Source organism: Clytia hemisphaerica, unplaced genomic scaffold (assembly GCF_902728285.1).
Source record: "Clytia hemisphaerica strain Z4C2 unplaced genomic scaffold, Clytia hemisphaerica genome assembly, whole genome shotgun sequence".
NCBI lineage: Eukaryota > Metazoa > Cnidaria > Hydrozoa > Leptothecata > Clytiidae > Clytia > Clytia hemisphaerica.
Window position 1 is genome coordinate 113,156 of NW_027103598.1, and position 19,684 is coordinate 132,839.

Consider the following 19,684-nt stretch of genomic DNA (forward strand, 5'->3'; position numbering starts at 1 on the left):
TATCTCAGCCGTAAAGACATTAGACATTGTTGTCTTAAGGCTTATCACTTCGCCAGCCAATAATGCCTTTTCGTCCTTGAGTTTCTCGATGTGACATCGATATTCGTCGAACTATAAAAAAATGTAACATAATGCTTGTAGATTCGCCACCTATCAAACCTTAGCGGCGCGGTCGGCTTTTTAGAGGACTGGTAATGAACTTACGAGGAACATTTATTCTCGGCGCGGTTTTCGTCTACAGGCTAGGCACAGTTAGGCTACAGTTAAAATCAAACCAAGCAAATTCCCCACCAAAAAAAACAGTATGTCGAGATATTACGAGCCTCAGGATTTAAATTTTCTGTTCATTCTTTTTTAATCGTTTAGAGGATGCTCTAACTTGAATCTTGAGCTATCATACATTAGGTTTGAAAAAGTAGTTCGAATAATATTTCAAATAAACTGATTTTGATTTAATGTTAATAATGCCTGATTGACTAGAAAAGTGCATCACGTAAGTCACGTTATTAAACAATATTCCTGATTTTGAGATAAAACCTATAAATTTAAAAAAAGTTAAAGCTACTCTTGTCTCCCAGATAGACGTCCCCCCGCTAATTGTTAAGAGGAAAAAATCCACCCCCGCTCTTTATTAAGACCCCCTTCCGGTAATTAAATTCGAATAATTTAACATTTTATCAAAGTATAGGTCAGTATTGGTTCTTATTTTACGTGTTCATTTGTTAAAGTTTCATTTTTGTTGTTGAAATTGATATCAGTTAAAAAAGATCTGTCTTGCAATTACCCCCCCCCCCACTTATTAGAATTTAGAAAATTTTCCTGCCCCTTGCTTATTCGGACAACCCCCCCCCGTCTATTCGGGAGACAAGAGTACTTTTAAACTTGTAAAACTAGATTGCACGAGTCAGGCCATTCGCGAAATTTTTTATATTTCGCGGAAATTTAATTTCGCGAATCAACAATATTCATTTTTTTCACGACCATTTGATTTCGCGAATTTTAGCAAATTTGCAACATTATCAACAGGTTTTATAATGTGGAATCGATCCAGACAGGTTACTTGAGTTTCTGTTTGCCAAATTTCCTATCACAAACATGGGTTGACACGGGCGAAGTTACTTTCACTTTCCAAGTGAGCACAACCCCCTCGAGTGAGAACCCCGGACGACAATCTAGTTTTATATCTACATACACTACTGCGCCATATATACATTTACACTAATCTACAGGACTGAGAAATAACGAAAACAATTTCTATTTCTATTTCTATTCGGTTGAGTTGCAGGAGGCTTTAGAGGCCTATTCTCGCAACGATAGACGCTTACTAATGAGCGTCCCGTCAGCACTTTGAACTGACTACCCAATTCCCCTCACATGACATGGGTTGACCCGGGCAAAGGAACGTTCACTTGCCAAGTGAACTGCCGTGAGTAGGAATCGAACCCTGGCCTCCTGCACAGAAGCCAAGGTCGACTACCACTTTACCACGGCAAGCGCAACAAAAGACTTCCTTGTTCTATCAATGTATTTTGATTTAAGTATTGAGCTGAGTACATGAATAACACAGAAACTGAAAACCACTTCTAAGCTTCAAAATCTTCTTAGGGTAACGAAGGCTCATATTTTTCTATAAAATCATAAATAACCAAGCTCCGTCTTACTTACGTAACTATCTGCCAGCAAGGCTTACAGAGCCAGTTAACATAAGAACAAGAAATCCTATTTATCCTCTTAATATACGAACTGAGCGTTTTCGTAATACTTTTTTTCCTTACTGCATATCACAGTGGAATGTCCTGGGCGCGAATATAAGAGATCTACCTTCTGTTAAGACCTTTAAGAATGCAATTTTAAAATTTTTGAGACCCAAACAATCTCGTGTTTTTGATGTTTCTGACAATCAAGGTGTAGTCTTTCTAAATCGACTTCGGGTAGGGTTCAGTCATCTGAACGAGCACAAATTTAGGCATGGTTTTCGTGATACTTTAGACCCTTTTGTGGTTGTCGAACTAACTCAGTTGAAAATACTCAGCACTTTTTTCTGCACTGCTCTATATATATTCCCTTGCGAGACAATCTCTATTCGACAAACTACAAGACTTAGGTTATTTTCCTCCCACTGAACCCTTCTTATTTTTGTCGGTTTTTATTATACGGTGATGAAAGCTTGACTTTAATTTTAAATCAAACTATAATTTTTTCTGTCGTTGAATATATCCATGAATCTGGAAGGTTCAGTGGTGCGTTATTTTAGTCTACTACAACCATAGCTCTCTCCACGTCACACCTTGTTTTACTTTTTCCTTTCTTCATAGCCTTGCCTCTGGCGATATAACTTAAGTTTCTAGCGGAGGGAGGGACTATATTAATGTTTAGTAGTATTTTGTATTATATGTTCGTAATGTACCCTGTGTTTATGTTTCAATAAAGAAAAAAAAAAAAAAAAAAAAAAAAAAAAAAAGGCTCATTGTGCTACAAGTGAGGGGACACTTCAAATATAATTATAAGTTGCCAGCTTCTAAAGCACTAGTAAAGGGATAGAATCCCGAAAAAGAATAATTATTGTAATTCTGGATGTGATCTTGTTGAAAATTTAAGGAATCAAAAAATCTTACCATGGTATCAGCATGTTGTTTTATACGTTGGATTTGTTCGTCTTTTTCAGACACCACCCTTTCGTGTTCTTCAATGGGAACGCCATTGGGCGTCGAGGGCGGTTCAGCACCGGATGATTTGTTCCCCTCCATCACCACAACGCACAAATGTTTCAAGATGGTGTGCGTGCTATCGACTGAGCGTTTTAGAGAATCGATGTCTTTCCTCATAGCAGGAATGTCCGATCTCTCACCCTGAAGAACTGACAACGACTGCAGAAGCTGGGCGGTTGAAGAATTGTCATAGGTGGATTTTGTTAAATCTTGAGCTAAGCGCTCGATTGATGTCTGTTGACTGCTGAGTGATCCACATGTCGTGATAGGGGGATTTCGAAGGTTCCCTTGGGAGCTCTTCTCGAGCTTCTCCAGGTGTCGTAATATGATTTCGTGTTGGTTTGGACTGATGCCAGAATCCATATTGATGACACTGCGGGAAGCATCAATCAATTTTTGTTTGTTAGTCTTCGGGTGTTGTTCGGTGTTCTCATATTTACCCGTTGAGCTGGTTTTGTGAGTGGAGAGACCAGACATTTTGTTGTGTTGAAATGTTTAGAAGCGGTCTTATGGTCCGTACCTCGTTGTTTAAAATGTGTTATATTGAACGCTGGAATTCTTCGATGAAGTTTGAGCGTTTACTTCGAATGAAAATGTTGCGTTAAGACTGACGTCTTGTTTCGTTGAGTTGTTTGTAGAAAAGGAAGTTTTCAAAGCTGTTGTACAAATTTTTAAACTTTTTTTGACGTCAAAGTAGATAAAACTAGTTCAAAGTAGTAAATTGACGTCAAATATACAATGTAACTAATAAGCCGTCAAAAGCTTGTCTTGTTGCTATGATACGTCAAATATCTTACTATACTAAATGAGTTTATGAAAAATGTCTGTAACGCTAGCCCAGTAACATATGTTAAGGTTTCTAAAATTTGAACGCCGCGGCTGGAAAACCTATCCACCTTCGATACAAAAAGTCTCGCGCTAAGTTTGACAAGCGTAGAAAACTCGGATTAGAGAAGACTCTACACTGCTATTTGTAAACGAAAAAAGTTCTGACGTCAATTTCATGAAAAAGTACTGCGAGTGCGACGTCACAAAGTTTCAAATAAAAAGGTGTGGCATTTTTGTTGCACGATTTCGAATTATTTTATATCAACACTCGCAACAAAATCCAACATTGTTGTTTGATGATTAAACTTCGTCTAGCATTATTTAAAAAGGTTTCAATGTTGGTTGCATTGCATATGCGCCGGTCTTTAGCTGTCCGCATGTGAAGCCAACAACTGGAAAACCTTCAGTGCTCGATCGTAAAGCGCGAGCCTCTCCTTCACAACTAAGGCCTTTTCTTTTCCTAGAAGCAACCCTCTCACCAACTCAGACACCTTTGGGCGTCTGCAACGACGGGTACCCTCGATAATTTTGACAGGGTCACTATGGCATTTCATTGAACAGTAACTTCCGTTATCTTAAAAAGACATATCATCGAGGCTTACAGACACAAAATTTTGACTAATGTAGAAAGTTTAGAAGTATAACTTTTTTTGTATTCGGCATTTTAAGCCAAAACGATGTCAGGAATTAAACCACATTATAGTATTTTAAAAGCTTTTGATGTACAAGCAAAACCGTTAACCGGCGTTTGCGACGACGGGAACCGTCTAGTATTTATCTAACAAAGATATCATGACTACTGCGTGGTTCAAGGGTGCAAAATCACACCCTTCCGCCTACGCTGCTCAATCATTTTCCACGTCCAGAAAAAAAAATCCGTCCGTCTGTCCGTCCGTCCGTCTGTTACCAACTTTTCTCAGGATTGAATCATAGGAATCTTTTGATTTTTGGTACAAAGGTGCAAAATGGTAGTGGCCAAAATGTGACGGAGCCCGATTTTCGAAAAAAAAAATTTGGGGGAAAATTTGGGCTAAAAAACGGCTAAAAAACGGGTTTTTTGGACTTTGTAGGTATTAGCTTTTCTCGAGATTGGCTCTTTCATTCTTTATGATTTTTTGCACAAAGATGTATAACTATAAACCCTCGAATGTGACAGAGCCCAATTTTCGAAAAAAAATGTTTTTGGGCAAATTTGGGCCAAAAAAACGGCTAAAAAACGGGTTTTTTGGACTTTCTGAAAAATTGGATCATTAATTGTTTTTTTTGCATGAAAGTATGCTAATATTACTACATATCGATTAACAATTGAATTTCGAGTGAGTCTTCAATCACTTTCTTAACAACCCTTCGAAGACTCGATAATCATTCGAGTACTTTGATTGTTATTGATTACTTGCGATAACTTCGATAACCAATTGATTACTTCCATAACCAATTGATAACTTCCATAACCAATTGATTACTTCGATAACCAATTGATTACTTCCATAACCAATTGATAACTTCCATAACCAATTAATTACTTCCATAACCAATTGATTACTTCGATAACCAATTACTATCATATATATTTAAGAAAAACGCCATTTTGTGTGCCTTCGCCCTGGGTTTTCTCAAGTAATTCATATCGTGCATTTTGGTTGGTCGGAGAAAACGAAAGTGGTTTTAGCACGTGAATTGCGTGTTTTATTAATTGGTGAGATAAACTCCATTTCAAATTATTTTGACGCGCTGCTACAGGAATCATATTTTACAAAATCGAAGCTATTTGATACAATCGAGTATTGCTATAATCAAAACAGTTGATTGAATAATAATAGTCAGGTCTGCTTCCTTGGTCTTTTTTTCCTGATCAACACAAACAAACTTTCTGTCTTGCGTTTACTCTTTCTTTCCCAACAACTTTCGCTTTTGGTTGCAAGTAATGAACCTCTTGTACAGGGTGTCTACGAGACCTTGAAAACCTTGAAAATCCCCCCAAAAAATCCATAGACACCCTGTTGTAGCTTTATCTCAATAAATCTTGTTGAAACCTTCTGTCAGATTTCATTCTGTACGTTTTTTATCCACATGGTGAACTGGTTTCCCCGATTTCCTGATAATTAAAAATTTGAACTTTCCTGTGGATGCGACAAAATATTTTTCATGAAAATTTACCGTATTTTAACACTATATAATCTAGATATCAAATATCAAATTTGATTCTCTTTTGCTCGTATTTCTAAATTTCAAGATAAAGGGAACTATTTACAAATTATTTGAGTAAAAAATGAACGACGGTAAAACCTTCGTCATTGGCCTCTTCCAGAAAAAATCCGTTCATGGGGGGTGGAGGATACATTTTTTTTTCATGAATTACCCCTGGACATTTTGATTTTTAACCCCCTGGACACGGGTTATACCCCTGGACAAACATCAAATCAACCCCGTGGACACAAAAAATTACCCCTGGACATTGGAATTTACCCCCTGGACATGGCAATTTTTTGGTATTTTTTCAATACCCCTGGACAATTCATCCTCCACCCCCCCATGAACGAATTTTTTCTGGAAGAGCCCATTCATCTCAATCCAGACTCAAAATAATGCATTTTTCCGATACTTTAGACCTTTTCACCTTTAACCCACTATATATATTGAATTACATTCAACAACAGTCATGCTTATTCTAAACTGCCCATAGGACTGAAATGATTATAAATTGCCCTAACTTAAACCCTGTGGGACTATCCAATACAAATGATTTGACTGGTTTCAGTCCTGCTGATGGGAGCAGAGCTGTCAAATGTTCAATAAAATAGGCTTAATTTTTCCTAAAATGCTTTTTTCATAATCATAAAAGCTGTTGATATGCTTCAAAAGGCCCTAATTGGTATATTACATTACAGAACGATTCTTTAAAATCTCTATACTGGAGATTTTTATTACAAAAAAGTAAACCAAGGGTTGTGTTTTCAAGGAAAAGCCTACTTGTAAGTTTCAATAACTTTATGTACGTTGAGTTTAAGACCCTAGTTGTAACCTTTTTGGAATGTTATAGAAAACTGCTGACCTACCTGTCTTTTATTTCTTATTTTAGGTAACAATAACCCAGAATTAATTCCAATACATAATGGGTATGTATGCAGTGCTTTTCATTGTTAAATATTTACTTTACATTTACTACTATACTAATTAATAGAACCTTTGGTTTGTTTTTGAGCCCAGTGTTTTTAGCAAATTGTATTACATTGGATCTTTTCGAATTCCAGAGAACGAATTTTGAAGGCTTCTTCCTCTTTTATGGTAGATACATTAGTTTAATAGTATTTGTTGTTCAACAGGTACATAGAACAACAAACAAACCTAGTTTTTACCTCATTCTCTATTTATTACAGGTGACAGTGAAGCTGCCAAACTACAGAAACATCTCAATTTATTACGCCAAGAATATGTTAAATTACAAAATAAAACGCTTGATCTGGAACAAAAATTAGCAGCGGTGTCAGCTACTTCTGGAAATGTCTCTGAGGACACCTATGCATCACAGCTGTTGAAAACATCAAACGATTTACACGATAAAGAAACCTTCACGTAAATATTCAATTTAGTAGGGTTCCCCCTTAGGGTCCCGTTACATCTTAGGACTAAACCAAACTGATTTGATTCGAAACGTTCTTAACTTATTCTTAATATTTTGGCCATCGAAAACTTATGTTTCAATATAGTTTGTTCTTATAAAAAAACGTGTAGACAGCCTACGATACCGGTTATACATTAAATTTAATGCTCCCCAGCTTGATCTTCAAAAAAATTCAAGATTTTGTTCGAACGACAGATCTTAGTATTTTAAACAGCTTCTCAGTTAAGGGTCAAAATTTTAAAAATTGTTGGTCTCGAAAGACGTAAATTGTCCTTAAACTGAAAATTAAATTGTACACCTGGGCTCTTTCTCCAACTTAATAGGTATCCACGTTGTCAAAAACAGTCCAGGGGGCATTATTTTGGAATATGTATAAAACAAAGTCTAGTTGCTACCAGAAAGTAGAGGAGGGCGCCACCCTTTCTCCCTGGATTGCTCCACTTGTCCTTGATCCTTCTCTTAGTTACTGAGCATCTAGCAGAGAGGCATCAAGTACCATTTTGGGAATCTTTGGTATGACCCGGCTGGGGGTTGAACACACAACCTTATGCACCGTAGCCGGATGCTCTACCACTGCACTACGGTCGCTCAAATAAAACAAAAGCCTAGTTTAAAGCATTTGAAAGAGCAGCATACCTTGTCTAAATAAGGCGATAGTGGAGTGTGGACAATTTGATCATTACTACAGGCTTCTGACCATGGCTGTAAATGTTTCTCGTTGGAGTCTTGTACTACACTTGACATGTTTAGCTAGAAAGAGAATAAGGCGTGGTTCATAGAGTCGATGATCGTTTCACTAGTTACACTGGGTTGTTCCATTTAATATCCATACAGGGGGTGGGCGAACTTTATTCAAGTCAAAAGAAATTCTTTAAAATGTGTGAATACACCCTGGAAAATAATGCATTTGCAAAAAAACCCTAGGGTGGACGAACTAAAAATCAGTCTCTTACCCCCTGGAAGTTTGAGAACCCTTTTATACCCTCTGAAAAATAACCCTGGAAGCGGAGATTTCCTCTGTATGGATATAAAATAGAATAGCCCGTAACCTTTTGATCTCGAAGCCTAGAAATGTTCTTAGCATCTTTTCAACATTTTGTGAGTATTTTTGTCTATTTTCCTAAGAAATCGGGTGGTTTAAGAGTCTGCAAAGCCTTTTAATGTTCTTAACCTGTATGTTTTTGTAGCTTGTTCTTATTTCTTAATTCTTTATTTCCTACGTGTATTAGATTACCTTTGCCATGTTGGAAATAACGGAACCGAAAAAGTCGTATTGAATGTCGAAAATTTGACACACCAAATCGCTGATCTTTCCTTGTGCTAAAATAAAAAGAATTGAATAATTACCCACTCATTCGTGATCTTCATGGCGTAACGTTTACACCCAGAAAAATCCGGGCTATCATTGGTGCTTCCGTATAAAACATTACGTCATGGATATCATGAATTCCAATGTCTTTTAGACTTCGATTCGGATCAAATAATTTCAACCACCAAAAAAAGGATTAAATCGAAACTTACTTGTTTCCCCAGAATCTGCTAAATTATAAACCTCTCCACTCTGGCCGTTTTGACACATGTACCATAAGGCTCTAACTACATCTTGGACATGAACTGTATTCATTTGCAAGTCTTTGGTCCAAAGTAACTAAAAACAAAACGTGGCCTTGTTATTAATATCAATAAAAGCTTACAAAAGTTTTCGTTTTCGTTTTCATTTTTATCAAGCTTAACTACTGCAGCAGCTTTACAAAAAATATTAAGAAGAAATGGTCAGTAGAGCTCAATTTTCCTAAAAGTAAAATAAATCGAACCTTCATTTTCTCTTTCAATTGTTTATAAACAGCCGCTACGATCAACCTTGGAGCTGGAAAATGAAAAAGCATCATTTAATGATAAAAAGTCATGACTTGTGGTCAAGGATTAGAGACCTCTAATAATAATATGGGTGACTGCAGTAACCACCAAAGGTTTCTCTCAAGTGTATTTTCTCGGGTCCTAATAAGCATTTTAATTCTTAGCGTTTTCAAGCACTTCGCACCCTTTATGTTCGTAGAACTTCATTTAGGCCGAAATTCAACAAAAATATATTTCTGAAAACTATAGACTACATGTTTTTAATAAGCAAGTGCCTACCCCTATCTCAGGCTCGCATTAGCATGGCATTCTATTGTTCTCAAACAATATATCCATTGTTTAGGTACCAAAAACTGAGCCTGTATAATGCTTATAAACGTTAGGCTTATAAAAGAAAAAAAAACATGTATAACGTTCATCGAATGACTATAGGAAAACTTTCTTTTAATTTTACACCTATTGAAGGAAAATAATTCAATTGGTTAAACACATTTTGTAAGAAAAGACTTACTCAAGCCTTTTTCATCTCCGATACCATAAACAATAGCTGGTCGAACGATGACGTAATTCAGCCTGAAATAACAAATAAAATCTTAAAGGCTGAATCGCAGATTGCAGGTCGTAAATTACAAGAGTAACACGGGTAATAATACGTCAATGTAATTTGCGACCCCTCCATTTAGCTCGTTCTAAAAAACCCAAGATAAAGTCAACAATTCAAAAGAGACAGTAACATCGAAGTCGAATGGTGGTCGACCTTCGACTATGTCGCTCTTCCAAGCAAACAAAAAGGGGGGGTTGTACTTTTACGGTGTGACGGGATTTGCCCTTTTTTAGTACGGTATTACGGGATTTGACGAAAAAAGAGACGGGAAAACGGTATTTTAAAATCAGACGGTGACGGTATTTAGGTACATTTTTGCCCTGTACAAGCCGGTGTGACGGTGTTATTATTTTTTCAATTTTCGGGATTCCGCGATTCAGCAAAAATTTTGACGGGAAAACGGTATTTCGAACCCCTACAAACCCCCCCCCCAAAAAAAAAAAGTAAATATCGCAAAAAATATTGCTGCTATTGTTTTCGAAAACCCGTGAAGCTTCCTATTGGTCGAGCGCTGAAAGTCTATTGTAATGTCACGTGACCTAGGTAGGATTTCCTATCTAACCACGGCACACTTTTCAGCAAAAGCTTTATAAATCTATGGTTTGAAACCCCGGTCTATCTCGTACGACGATCTCGCACCACTTTTGATATTACTGATAGACTTTGCTACAACTTTTCGTAAGCATATTAGAATCAGAAGTGAGAGATGATTCCATTAAAGAGTGCTCGATGATCAGGACCAGAGCTTCATACAGTGTACAAGAAAAAACAAAATTGAATTATGATAGTACTTTAAGTTTCATCTTTATCGAATCGTCAGCTATCAAATGAAAAATGACAAATGCTATGATTTTATGTTGAAAATTTTGGATATGTATTACTATCAGAATCATAATAAAGCGAACTAAGGGACTGGGTTCTAGTTTAGATATAGCGTTGATCAAAATAGAATTTTGAAAGTTTTATGATAAAATTTTACCCTTCGATATTTTTGAGTTCATTTTCTACTTCATGTTTAAACTTGCCGATACATGTCCAGGGAGCTGTTTTACTACCTTCGTCGCTTGCTTTCTATAATGAACAAAAAAAGAAAATTAATTCACTTTTCATAAAATTTTACCTAGTGGTATAGTGGTTAGTGGCGTAGTGGTATAGTGGTTATCGTGCTTGACTTCTGTCCAGGAGGCCCGAGTTCGATACCCACCGTGGCACTAAGATTCACTTGACAAGTGAATACTCCTTCGCTCGGGTCAACCCATGTCATGTGACAGGAATTGGGTGCCATAACTCTGATACAAGAGTATGGGTAGATATTCCAGACATTGTGGTGTGCTGAGACACTTAGGAGGTTCTACACCTAAGAGGACATCCGTTCTCCCGTGTAGTTCGAGTGTCGTGGTATACACCATGGCTCGGAAGCTCACATCTGCAGGGTTGCAATGTCTGCTTGCGCTGTGATTCCTACTCCATCGTGGGTAGGACCCATTCCAATGCATCGGAGGGCATATCTATCTATCTATCTATCATAAAATTTTACCACTCAATCAATTCATTGCAGTAGAATGAACAAAATACGATGCTACTGTTGATTAGTCATGTTATGAAATTCATCATTGATAAAGTTAAGTTCGAGCGAATATGGTATTTTAGTGTCGTGCGTACCGAACTACTCTTATCGGCCAAAACTTAGTCCGTCCTAAGTGACTAAATTTTGGCTTGGTGACTAAAAATTTGGGCCGACTAACATTTGGGCCAAATCAAAAGTTTATAATTAAGCTTTCCTTAACCCACTTTTCATATCGGTTTTACTTTAACAAATTCTTTGTGAATGAATACGAATATATAGTTTTTAGTCCGTCTTAATTATTAGTCGACCTTAGTGACTAAATTTTGACGAGGTGACTAAAATTAGGGCCGAAAAATAATTAAGGCCGACTAAAATTAAGGCCGACTAAGTTTTGGCCGATAAGGTAACAATATATTCCTACTTGATAAAAGGGCTTTATCTGGAGTAGGACCCGTATCCCAATTAATGTGATGTTCATTAAGTAATATTTTCTACAGAAACACCGCAGTTTTTGGCTGTAGCAGAGTTACACCTAGATTATGTGAATATCGATGCAAACCTTAAAATTGTATGGCCAGTTCAACCGAAAAGCCTTTTACTACAATCGGCGCCGATATATTTGGCACAAAAGGGGAATTCTCTCAAAACTTTAAAATCGCAAGTGATTTTTAAGTGCTTTGAAGTACAGTTCGGAAGTAGAGTTTTAACTCTGAGTTTCAACATCAGACTTAAGACCTTAGGATCTCAGGATCTAAAGGCTCAAAAATGTTCCAATATGGCTGAGTATATGAGCCTGGAAGCCAATTAACCCCTCCCAAATCGAAAAATCCAACGAAGCAAAGTGGAAGTACTGAAACTGCAATTCTCACCCGACCTTTAAATTTTGAAAAACGTTAAAATACCCAAAATTGCTAATATATTTTGGCACTGATTGTAGCAAGACGGAACATGGTGTATTTGTTTCCGATTTGGACGGTTTTCCGTTTACAGGCGGAAAGATTGAAACACTGTAGAAGTGGCTTCTTAAACAATTCTTCTCTCGCCTAAATTTGTTACTAATGGCAAAAACCGGGGTTAAATACTTATTTATGCTTTAAGGGCAGAAAGTTTCGCGGGCAGAAAGTTTCAATTCAATTCAGCAATGCGGACGAAGTAAAACTCAGAATAAAAACATACTGGTTTAAAATATTTCGCTCTCTCTTAGAGCATCTTCAGTTTTTTTGAATAACAAAGACGTTTAACAATTATATTTAACGACGCTAGAACGGCATTACAATCACTTCTTCAGTTGTTGACGTCACGGAACAGCGTGTATTCCAAGGCAACAGATGCACACTTATACCTCAATGCCAAATCTTGTCATCCAAACCATGTCATCAGAAACATCCCGAAGGGACAATTCATCAGAATCCGTCGAATTTGTACGAACGTAGCTGACTACATCAACCATGGCAAACAACTCCTTCAGTACTTTCTGAAAAGAGGGTACAGACACGATGTTGTTGAAAACGCGTACAAAGACGTCCTGAAGAGCAGCCGGGAATCTCTCTTTCGTTCAAAAGAAAAAGATCAACAAGATCAACAATCCATCTTCGTCTGCACATGGCATCCAGCTCTCAGCATCATCACTTCTTCGTCGAAACTTCAACATCATCAAAAACGACATCAACTTATCGCGTCTTCCCTTCAACTCCAACAGTCGCCTTCCGCCGCCGAAAAACAATCGCCAACAAAATCGTGCGAAATGATATCTTGGAAAGACCACCACGTCAAAACACCACGAAACCGTGTGGTAAATGCAAGCTATGCCCGAACATTGTCACCCAATCGGAAATCACTCACAATGGTATCACTAAACGTGTAACCAATGGTGGAAGCTGCAAAACGAAGAACGTTGTGTATGCAGCCAGATGCAAGATCCATGACAAGTTGTACGTTGGTCACACAGGAGAAGCCCTGTCAACGCGTTTTTCAAAGCACCGCTACGACATTGGAAAGAGACCGAAAAATTCAGAGTTGGCAGAACATTTCCATCGCGACCACTCCTTTGCTGACCTTGAGGTGATGATCCTAGAAAGTGACTTTTCATCCTCCGCAGAAAGAGAACGAGCCGAAGATAAATGGATGTGCAGACTCCAAACTCTGGCTCCATCAGGTCTCAACAAAGACTGCCACGGATACGCGAAAGAAGTGTACCAGATGTTCCGTGACGTCAACAACTGAAGAAGTCATTGAAATGCCGTTCTAGCGTCGTTAAATATAATTGTTAAACGTCTTTGTTATTCAAAAAAACTGAAGATGCTCTAAGAGAGAGCGAAATATTTTAAACCAGTATGTTTTTATTCTGGCCATAAAGTTTCGCGAAGTAAAAAAAAAGTCGCGAAATTTCGCGAATTTAAGTTTCGCGAATTATGGTTTTAGCCGAAATTTCACAGATAGAACTTTCGCGAATTCATATAAAATTTACCTTTTTTGGTAACAAAAACGCATAAAACACGCAAGAATTTAGCTAACAGTGCAAAACTGAGTAGGAAAGTTTATTTTTCGCGTTTTTCAGGTTTAATTTCTTACCTGGCAGAAACTTTCGCAAAAAAGGATCAAAATCGCGAAAAACGTGAAAGTTTCTGCCCGAAAAAGTCAAACCGGATGCGTCGTAAAAAAGTTTCTTCATTTAAAGTCAGTTTGTCGATTTTTTTTCGATGATATGTCGATCTTTAACATTTTCGAGCACTTTCTGATCGTAACTTTTAATGCAATGGACCAAATTGGATAAATGTATTATTTTAAATGTATTAATTTATGTATTCCCTCCTCATTGCAAATTGTTTCGTTGAACATTTTTAGAACTCGAGAAAATTCACTTTATTGAGAGAAACTTTTTTTGTGGCGCATCCGGTAATAAAGCAAACATTAGTACACAATACCTTGTCACTAGAGTAAACTTGAGCAGTAGAGACTTCGATGTATCGTTTGATTTTACATTCTGCAGCTTTCTTCGCACAGTTTATACTCAGTTGGTAAACGTGCTCTTTGTAGACCTTGAAAAGCAACAAGTAGGTTACAGACATCTCTTCTCACAGACCCAATAGGATTTTTTCAACCATCAGTGGGGGAAGAACTACAGACTGAAACTCGACGGGGATTGATATCGCCATTTTTTTATGGCTGGGGATTTCAATTATTTTTGTTTTCAAGGCAGAAAATTCAGTGGGGATGGAAAAATTGGCACAATATTTTGCAGTGAGGATTTTTTAATTTGATTATTTTTCAGCGGGAACAAAATTTGAGTATAATCTTCCACTGGAAACGATATTTTGGCCAATTTCCTGTGGGAGGGCGCCTCACCGGGTCTCTATGAGAAGTGGGTCTTTACAGTCAGGCATCGTCAATTCTTGATATGCGTAAGTCAAGATGACGTCATATTTTTTAACGGAAGCACCCAAAATATTTTTAGTAACAGAGAGAGGTCAAATCCCGGCTTTTTTAGGGTGTTTCCGCTAGAAAAATGACTTACGCATATCAAGAATAGCTCATGGTTTCAATATTGCATATGACAGAATCACAACATGCTCCAAAAAAAGGTAAACAAGTAGGGTAAGGTTCTGGTGGTTCTAGGACCCACAAGGTATTTATGCGCCAAATTTCAGCCAATAATATTATATTTTAGAGTAAAAACCTAATTCTACTGGACTATATTCTACTATATATGCTACTAAGAAATATTTGTCATAACTGTATTTAATGTCAACAAGCCAAACAGATATACAGCTTTTTTTCCTCAGCTACTGTTTTCCGTAGTTTTAAATTTGTTCATACTTACTTCGTCACTTTGTCCATATTCCGTTTCCGCAGCCAGATTGACGACGTAATCGAAGGAATATTCGTCCATTTTGAAGGCGCGATCGACGTGTGTTTGTTTCACTAAATCTGCTTGACGGAATTCCACTCGCTCGTCGTCGTATAGTTTCTAAAGAAGATGGAGAAGTTATGAATATTGAAGATATTTTAAAAGTGAAATACACACTGTAATATATGTACTAGTTATCGCATGACTTCGAGTGCAATACGAGAAATATTTTACGAGTACCGAGATTTTTCCGTAATATTTTTCTGAGCCTTTAGGCGAGGAAAAATATCGGTAAAATCTCGGAACGAGTAAAATATCGAGTATTGCACGAGAAGTCATGTGATAACTAATTTATTGTCGACTCAAAAAAATTGTCCTCTTTTTGTTTTAAATTAAAACTTACTTCCGCCTTCTTCTGCTTCTGTGTACTTTCGAATGTTTTTATTCGAAAATCTAATTCGAACGTTAGATTCGAACAAAATAACATTCGATAACTTCCCGCCGAAAATATTCACACAAAAACAAAATAGAGAAACATTTTTCGATCATTTTCGATCCAGAAGTTTTGTTTTGAAGAGTTGCAGATTTTTCAGAGATGTATTTGAAAGTTTCTAGATTGATAATTCAAAATGCAGATGATGTACAGTGTGGTTTCGATAGAGAAGGAACCCTCCATCATTGGATTAATCAGATTGATAACATTCAGTCTTTTTCTATGTTTTTGTTTCGATGACATGGCCATGGGAAAGAATAGCAGAGGAAAGGAGTCCCACGATGGAAATGTATGCTTGTAAAAATGGTTAAAGAACAACATTTTTTTCAACAGCAAAACAATTTGGATACTTTCTTGATTATCGTCAAGCTCTAAATGTTTCGAATTTTAGAAGGAAGATGTATAATGATTGTTGAGTTGAAAAGTCAAGGACGTTACGTTGTTGTCGAGAACGAGAATTAGGAGAGAACTTTTATAAAAATCACTCGTTATTTGGTTTAATACAAGATACACTTTCCTTGTTATGTTATGAGAAATTTTATTGGCAAATATTCAAGAATCTCAAGTTTTTTTGCATGCATTAATAAAAAACTGTTTGGTTATCACACGGACAAATTTGCCACAAGTTGAAAATATTTGGGTGGTGTCAAGTAGTTTTATAATAAATTCTTAGTTCATCAGATTTGATTTTAGTGTCTTTTATGGAAGAACTCCAAAGTAAAAGTTAATCTGAACATATTTTTGTTGCGTTTCCCCCTTTGATGTTTGATTCCCAAGTCAGTTTCTCCGAAAGTCAGTTCTTTTCGGCTGCTTTGTTTTGATTTTTCTCCCGCCGCTTACCCAGTCCCCCAAAAGTCAACGCGGTCATATTTCCAGACTAAAGAAATATGAAATATCGCAAATATCTCGATGCTCTCGACCAATCAAAACGCTGATATTTTTTTGGGTCGGCAATAAATATATTTATTTATTTATTTATGATATAACCTGGTTATTCAACTCGATTGTCTCATGAACTCGAACAAGTTTTCGTGGTCCTTCAGTTAACAATGCCTTACAATCATGGACAAAAGGTTTGTAGACTTCTGCTGCAATATTTGCAAAATACTTCAATATCGATCAAAAACAGGTTCCCAAGAAGTCTATCAAAGTCACCCACTACAGTCTAACCACAAGGGCTTACCACAAGGGCTTACCACAAAAGGGCTAACCACAAAAGGGCTAACCACAAAAGGGCTAACCACAAAAGGGCTAACCACAAAAGGGCTAACCACAAAAGGGCTAACCACAAAAGGGCTAACCACAAAAGGGCTAACTAACCACAAAAGGCTAACCACAAAAGGGCTAACCACAAAGGGCTAACCACAAAAGGGCTAACCCAAAAGGCTAACCACAAAAGGGCAACCACAAAAGGGCTAACCACAAAAGGGCTAACCACAAAAGGGCTAACCACAAAAGGGCTAACCACATTAACTTGATTAACCAGTATCAAAACGCTGATTTTTTGCTTGTGGTTCCCTCAAAAGCAATTCAAAAGCAATGCAACGACTACAAAAGTGTTTTTCTTAACTTCCCTCCCCTTTCAGACACATTGAAGAATCATTTTGCTCTTTCTCATCATTTTTCACTGAAATTTCATTTGTCTACAACCTTTTGTCCATGACGGTATAAACCAATCACCATAACTCGAACTTTCCTTAATTCAGAAAAATGTGTGTTCCCCGTTCGTGTTCGAGTTATGGCGACTCCACCGTATATCTTAATAAAAATTAAGAGCGTTTTTACTTTGTGTTCTTCGTTCAGCCATGATAGTTGGGGTATTGACTTGTCTGCCACACATATCTGAAATGATAGGAGCGAAATCGAAAAGTGATTATAACGACTTTTTCAATTCAATACAAGAAGCGAAGACTCAAAAAAGTAACACGGCGCCGTTTCTTTCGAAATTAACTTGAATTGACGAAGCACAGCTTCTTCAAAAACGGACATACCTTATCGGAGAAAAAAATGTCGGGGGAAAGTGACGAAAATTTTGAGGGGGTGACGAAATTATTCCCCGACATTTTATCACCCGACCAAACCTTTTACCCGATTTTTTATCCCTGACTGAAACTTTTACCCAAAATTTTATACCGCTCCAGTCAAAAATTAAAGTTAATGCTTTAACGTCAAATTACAAGATATTTTTCGAGCTAGTGAAGGAAACCAATTCATTTGGACAATTTAGTCGGGTGGAAGTGACTAAATTGTAAATTTGGTCGGGGAAAAGTGACGAATTTGAAATTTTGGTCGGGGAAAAGTGACAAAAATGCCTCTAGGTGACGAAATTTTTCCCCGACTAATTAAAACCCAGACAATTTTTCCCCGATAAGGTACATGACCACGGACAGCGACATACTTCTGAAAGGCCAAATAGACAAAATGTAATCAGTCTACTTAATTCAGAGTATTCATAGGTCGTTTACCTATTTCGCATTATTTCAATGAATGAAAAAAAATTCGTATTATGTTATAAGAACCACAATGAACTAAAAAAGAAAGAAAGAAAGCCAAATAAAGAACGACCCTCTTGAAAAGCTAAATTTCAAGTTTTAAAGGGTTAAATTAGTAAGGAAGAAGACAAAAAAACAACAGAATAAAGCCAGGCTGAAAGTAACTAAACAATAACTAGCCTCACAGAAAATTCACTTATCCTTGTAGCAAAGAGAACAATCTGATACCTTTTTAACAGCATCATTTTCCAATAAATGTGAAACTAAATGTCGACCAATAAACCCACAACCTTCAAAGAAGAGAATATCATTAATGCAGTAGTTGAGCTGTTGAATGCTTATGATTCTCAAGGATTGAAGGGAAGTTTAGGCAAATAAACCCCAGTTGGATACTCTCAAACCCCCATTTATATTGTATCCCCTCAATATCTGAAACCATCTTCATTACAATCTTGTTCACAAATACCAAATTCTTGGTATTCCCCCTGAAAACTCAAACCTCGGAAAATGTCCTACCCCAGACCTTTAGAGCCTAGATGGGGCCCCGTCTTCTCACGATTTTTTCTGAACTCGATAGTAGACGGGTAGTTTTGGACAAAAATTTCTACAATTTTTTGTAGAAACGCTTCTGATTGGCCGATTATGTCTATTGTTCTCCCGAAAAATTTATGCAACAAAATTCTGATTGGCCAGTTTTCAAACGGTTTTTTTCTGGTGGCAAATTCAAAATCTCCAATTCTACCATACTAATTTTTATCTCATGTGAGCTTTGTGAAATGGAGTAAAAATTTGTATGGGTCCAGACTATTTAGAGCCTTTCTGGAAAGTTGGATTTCCCCTTAGAAAAGGTTGAGGTAGTTTGCACAAAAGCATTTAATATAATCAATGAAGAGCCTCCTCTCAAAGCTTCAGTTATCTAAGCAGAAAGCCTAAGGTGATTTGTATACAAGCAAGTGGTAATGACTTGTACCTACCTCCCAATATTAAAACACAAGGTTTTTCTCCCATCTTTGTTTGTGTCTGTGTGTTTGTTTACAAAAATATAAATAAATAGGTTATTTTTTCGTTTTTGATTTTTTTATCTGAAAAACAAAGATGAAAAATGGACATTGTTCGAAATAAAAAGCATGATATTTTTGACCAAAATCGGAAAAGTTGTTCAAATTCATGAACATATCTTTTCGAAGTGAATTTTCAAGAATAAGCCTTGGATAAAAGAACAGGTCAAACTAGTTAAGAACATGTTAAGGCTTCTCAGACTCTTAAACACCCAATTTCTTAAGAAAATGGACCTAAATACTTACAAATTGATGAAATTAAGACCATGTAAAGAACATCCTAACACTCAAAAAGTTAAGAATCTAAAGGCTTTAAAAATTTTGAATGTTCTTATAAAATTATTTCCACTTGATATCTCCAGAAAACAGTAAACAACTTGTTAAGTGGACGATTAAAGAAAGAAATTATACACGTTTTTATTAAGGACAAACTTTAAAGGCGTAAAAAACATAAGGCCTCCAAAGCAAACTTATTAAGAACAAGTTAAGAACATTCTCAAGCTTTATGAACTCTAAAATGCTCGATTTCTTAAGAAATCATACAAAAGTACACATAAGATGGCGAATACTTTATAAGAACTTTAAAAACACTCTTAGGCTCAAAAACA

General features: G+C 36.8%; 2 protein-coding genes across 2 annotated transcripts in view; both read right to left on the reverse strand.

Annotated features, from left to right (window-relative positions):
• Window positions 1-3,445, reverse strand: part of LOC136801962 (uncharacterized) — a 5,224-nt gene extending 1,779 nt beyond the window's left edge. Inside the window, exons 1-2 of the mRNA XM_067058660.1 lie at window positions 2,616-3,445; window positions 10-111 (exon numbers count right to left, since the gene is read on the reverse strand). Of these exons, the coding sequence (XP_066914761.1) occupies window positions 10-111; window positions 2,616-3,185 (672 nt within the window). The 5' untranslated portion in view covers window positions 3,186-3,445. The remainder of the gene's footprint in view (window positions 1-9; window positions 112-2,615) is intronic.
• The window catches only part of LOC136801874 (dTDP-glucose 4,6-dehydratase-like), a 28,258-nt gene extending 9,154 nt beyond the window's left edge, over window positions 1-19,104 (reverse strand). The window contains exons 1-11 of the mRNA XM_067058537.1: window positions 18,993-19,104; window positions 18,247-18,308; window positions 17,312-17,368; window positions 15,007-15,153; window positions 14,111-14,224; window positions 10,599-10,690; window positions 9,527-9,588; window positions 8,973-9,025; window positions 8,680-8,806; window positions 8,393-8,478; window positions 7,795-7,908 (exon numbers count right to left, since the gene is read on the reverse strand). Of these exons, the coding sequence (XP_066914638.1) occupies window positions 7,795-7,908; window positions 8,393-8,478; window positions 8,680-8,806; window positions 8,973-9,025; window positions 9,527-9,588; window positions 10,599-10,690; window positions 14,111-14,224; window positions 15,007-15,153; window positions 17,312-17,368; window positions 18,247-18,308; window positions 18,993-19,026 (948 nt within the window). The 5' untranslated portion in view covers window positions 19,027-19,104. The remainder of the gene's footprint in view (window positions 1-7,794; window positions 7,909-8,392; window positions 8,479-8,679; window positions 8,807-8,972; window positions 9,026-9,526; window positions 9,589-10,598; window positions 10,691-14,110; window positions 14,225-15,006; window positions 15,154-17,311; window positions 17,369-18,246; window positions 18,309-18,992) is intronic.
• Between the last annotated feature and the right edge of the window lie 580 nt (window positions 19,105-19,684).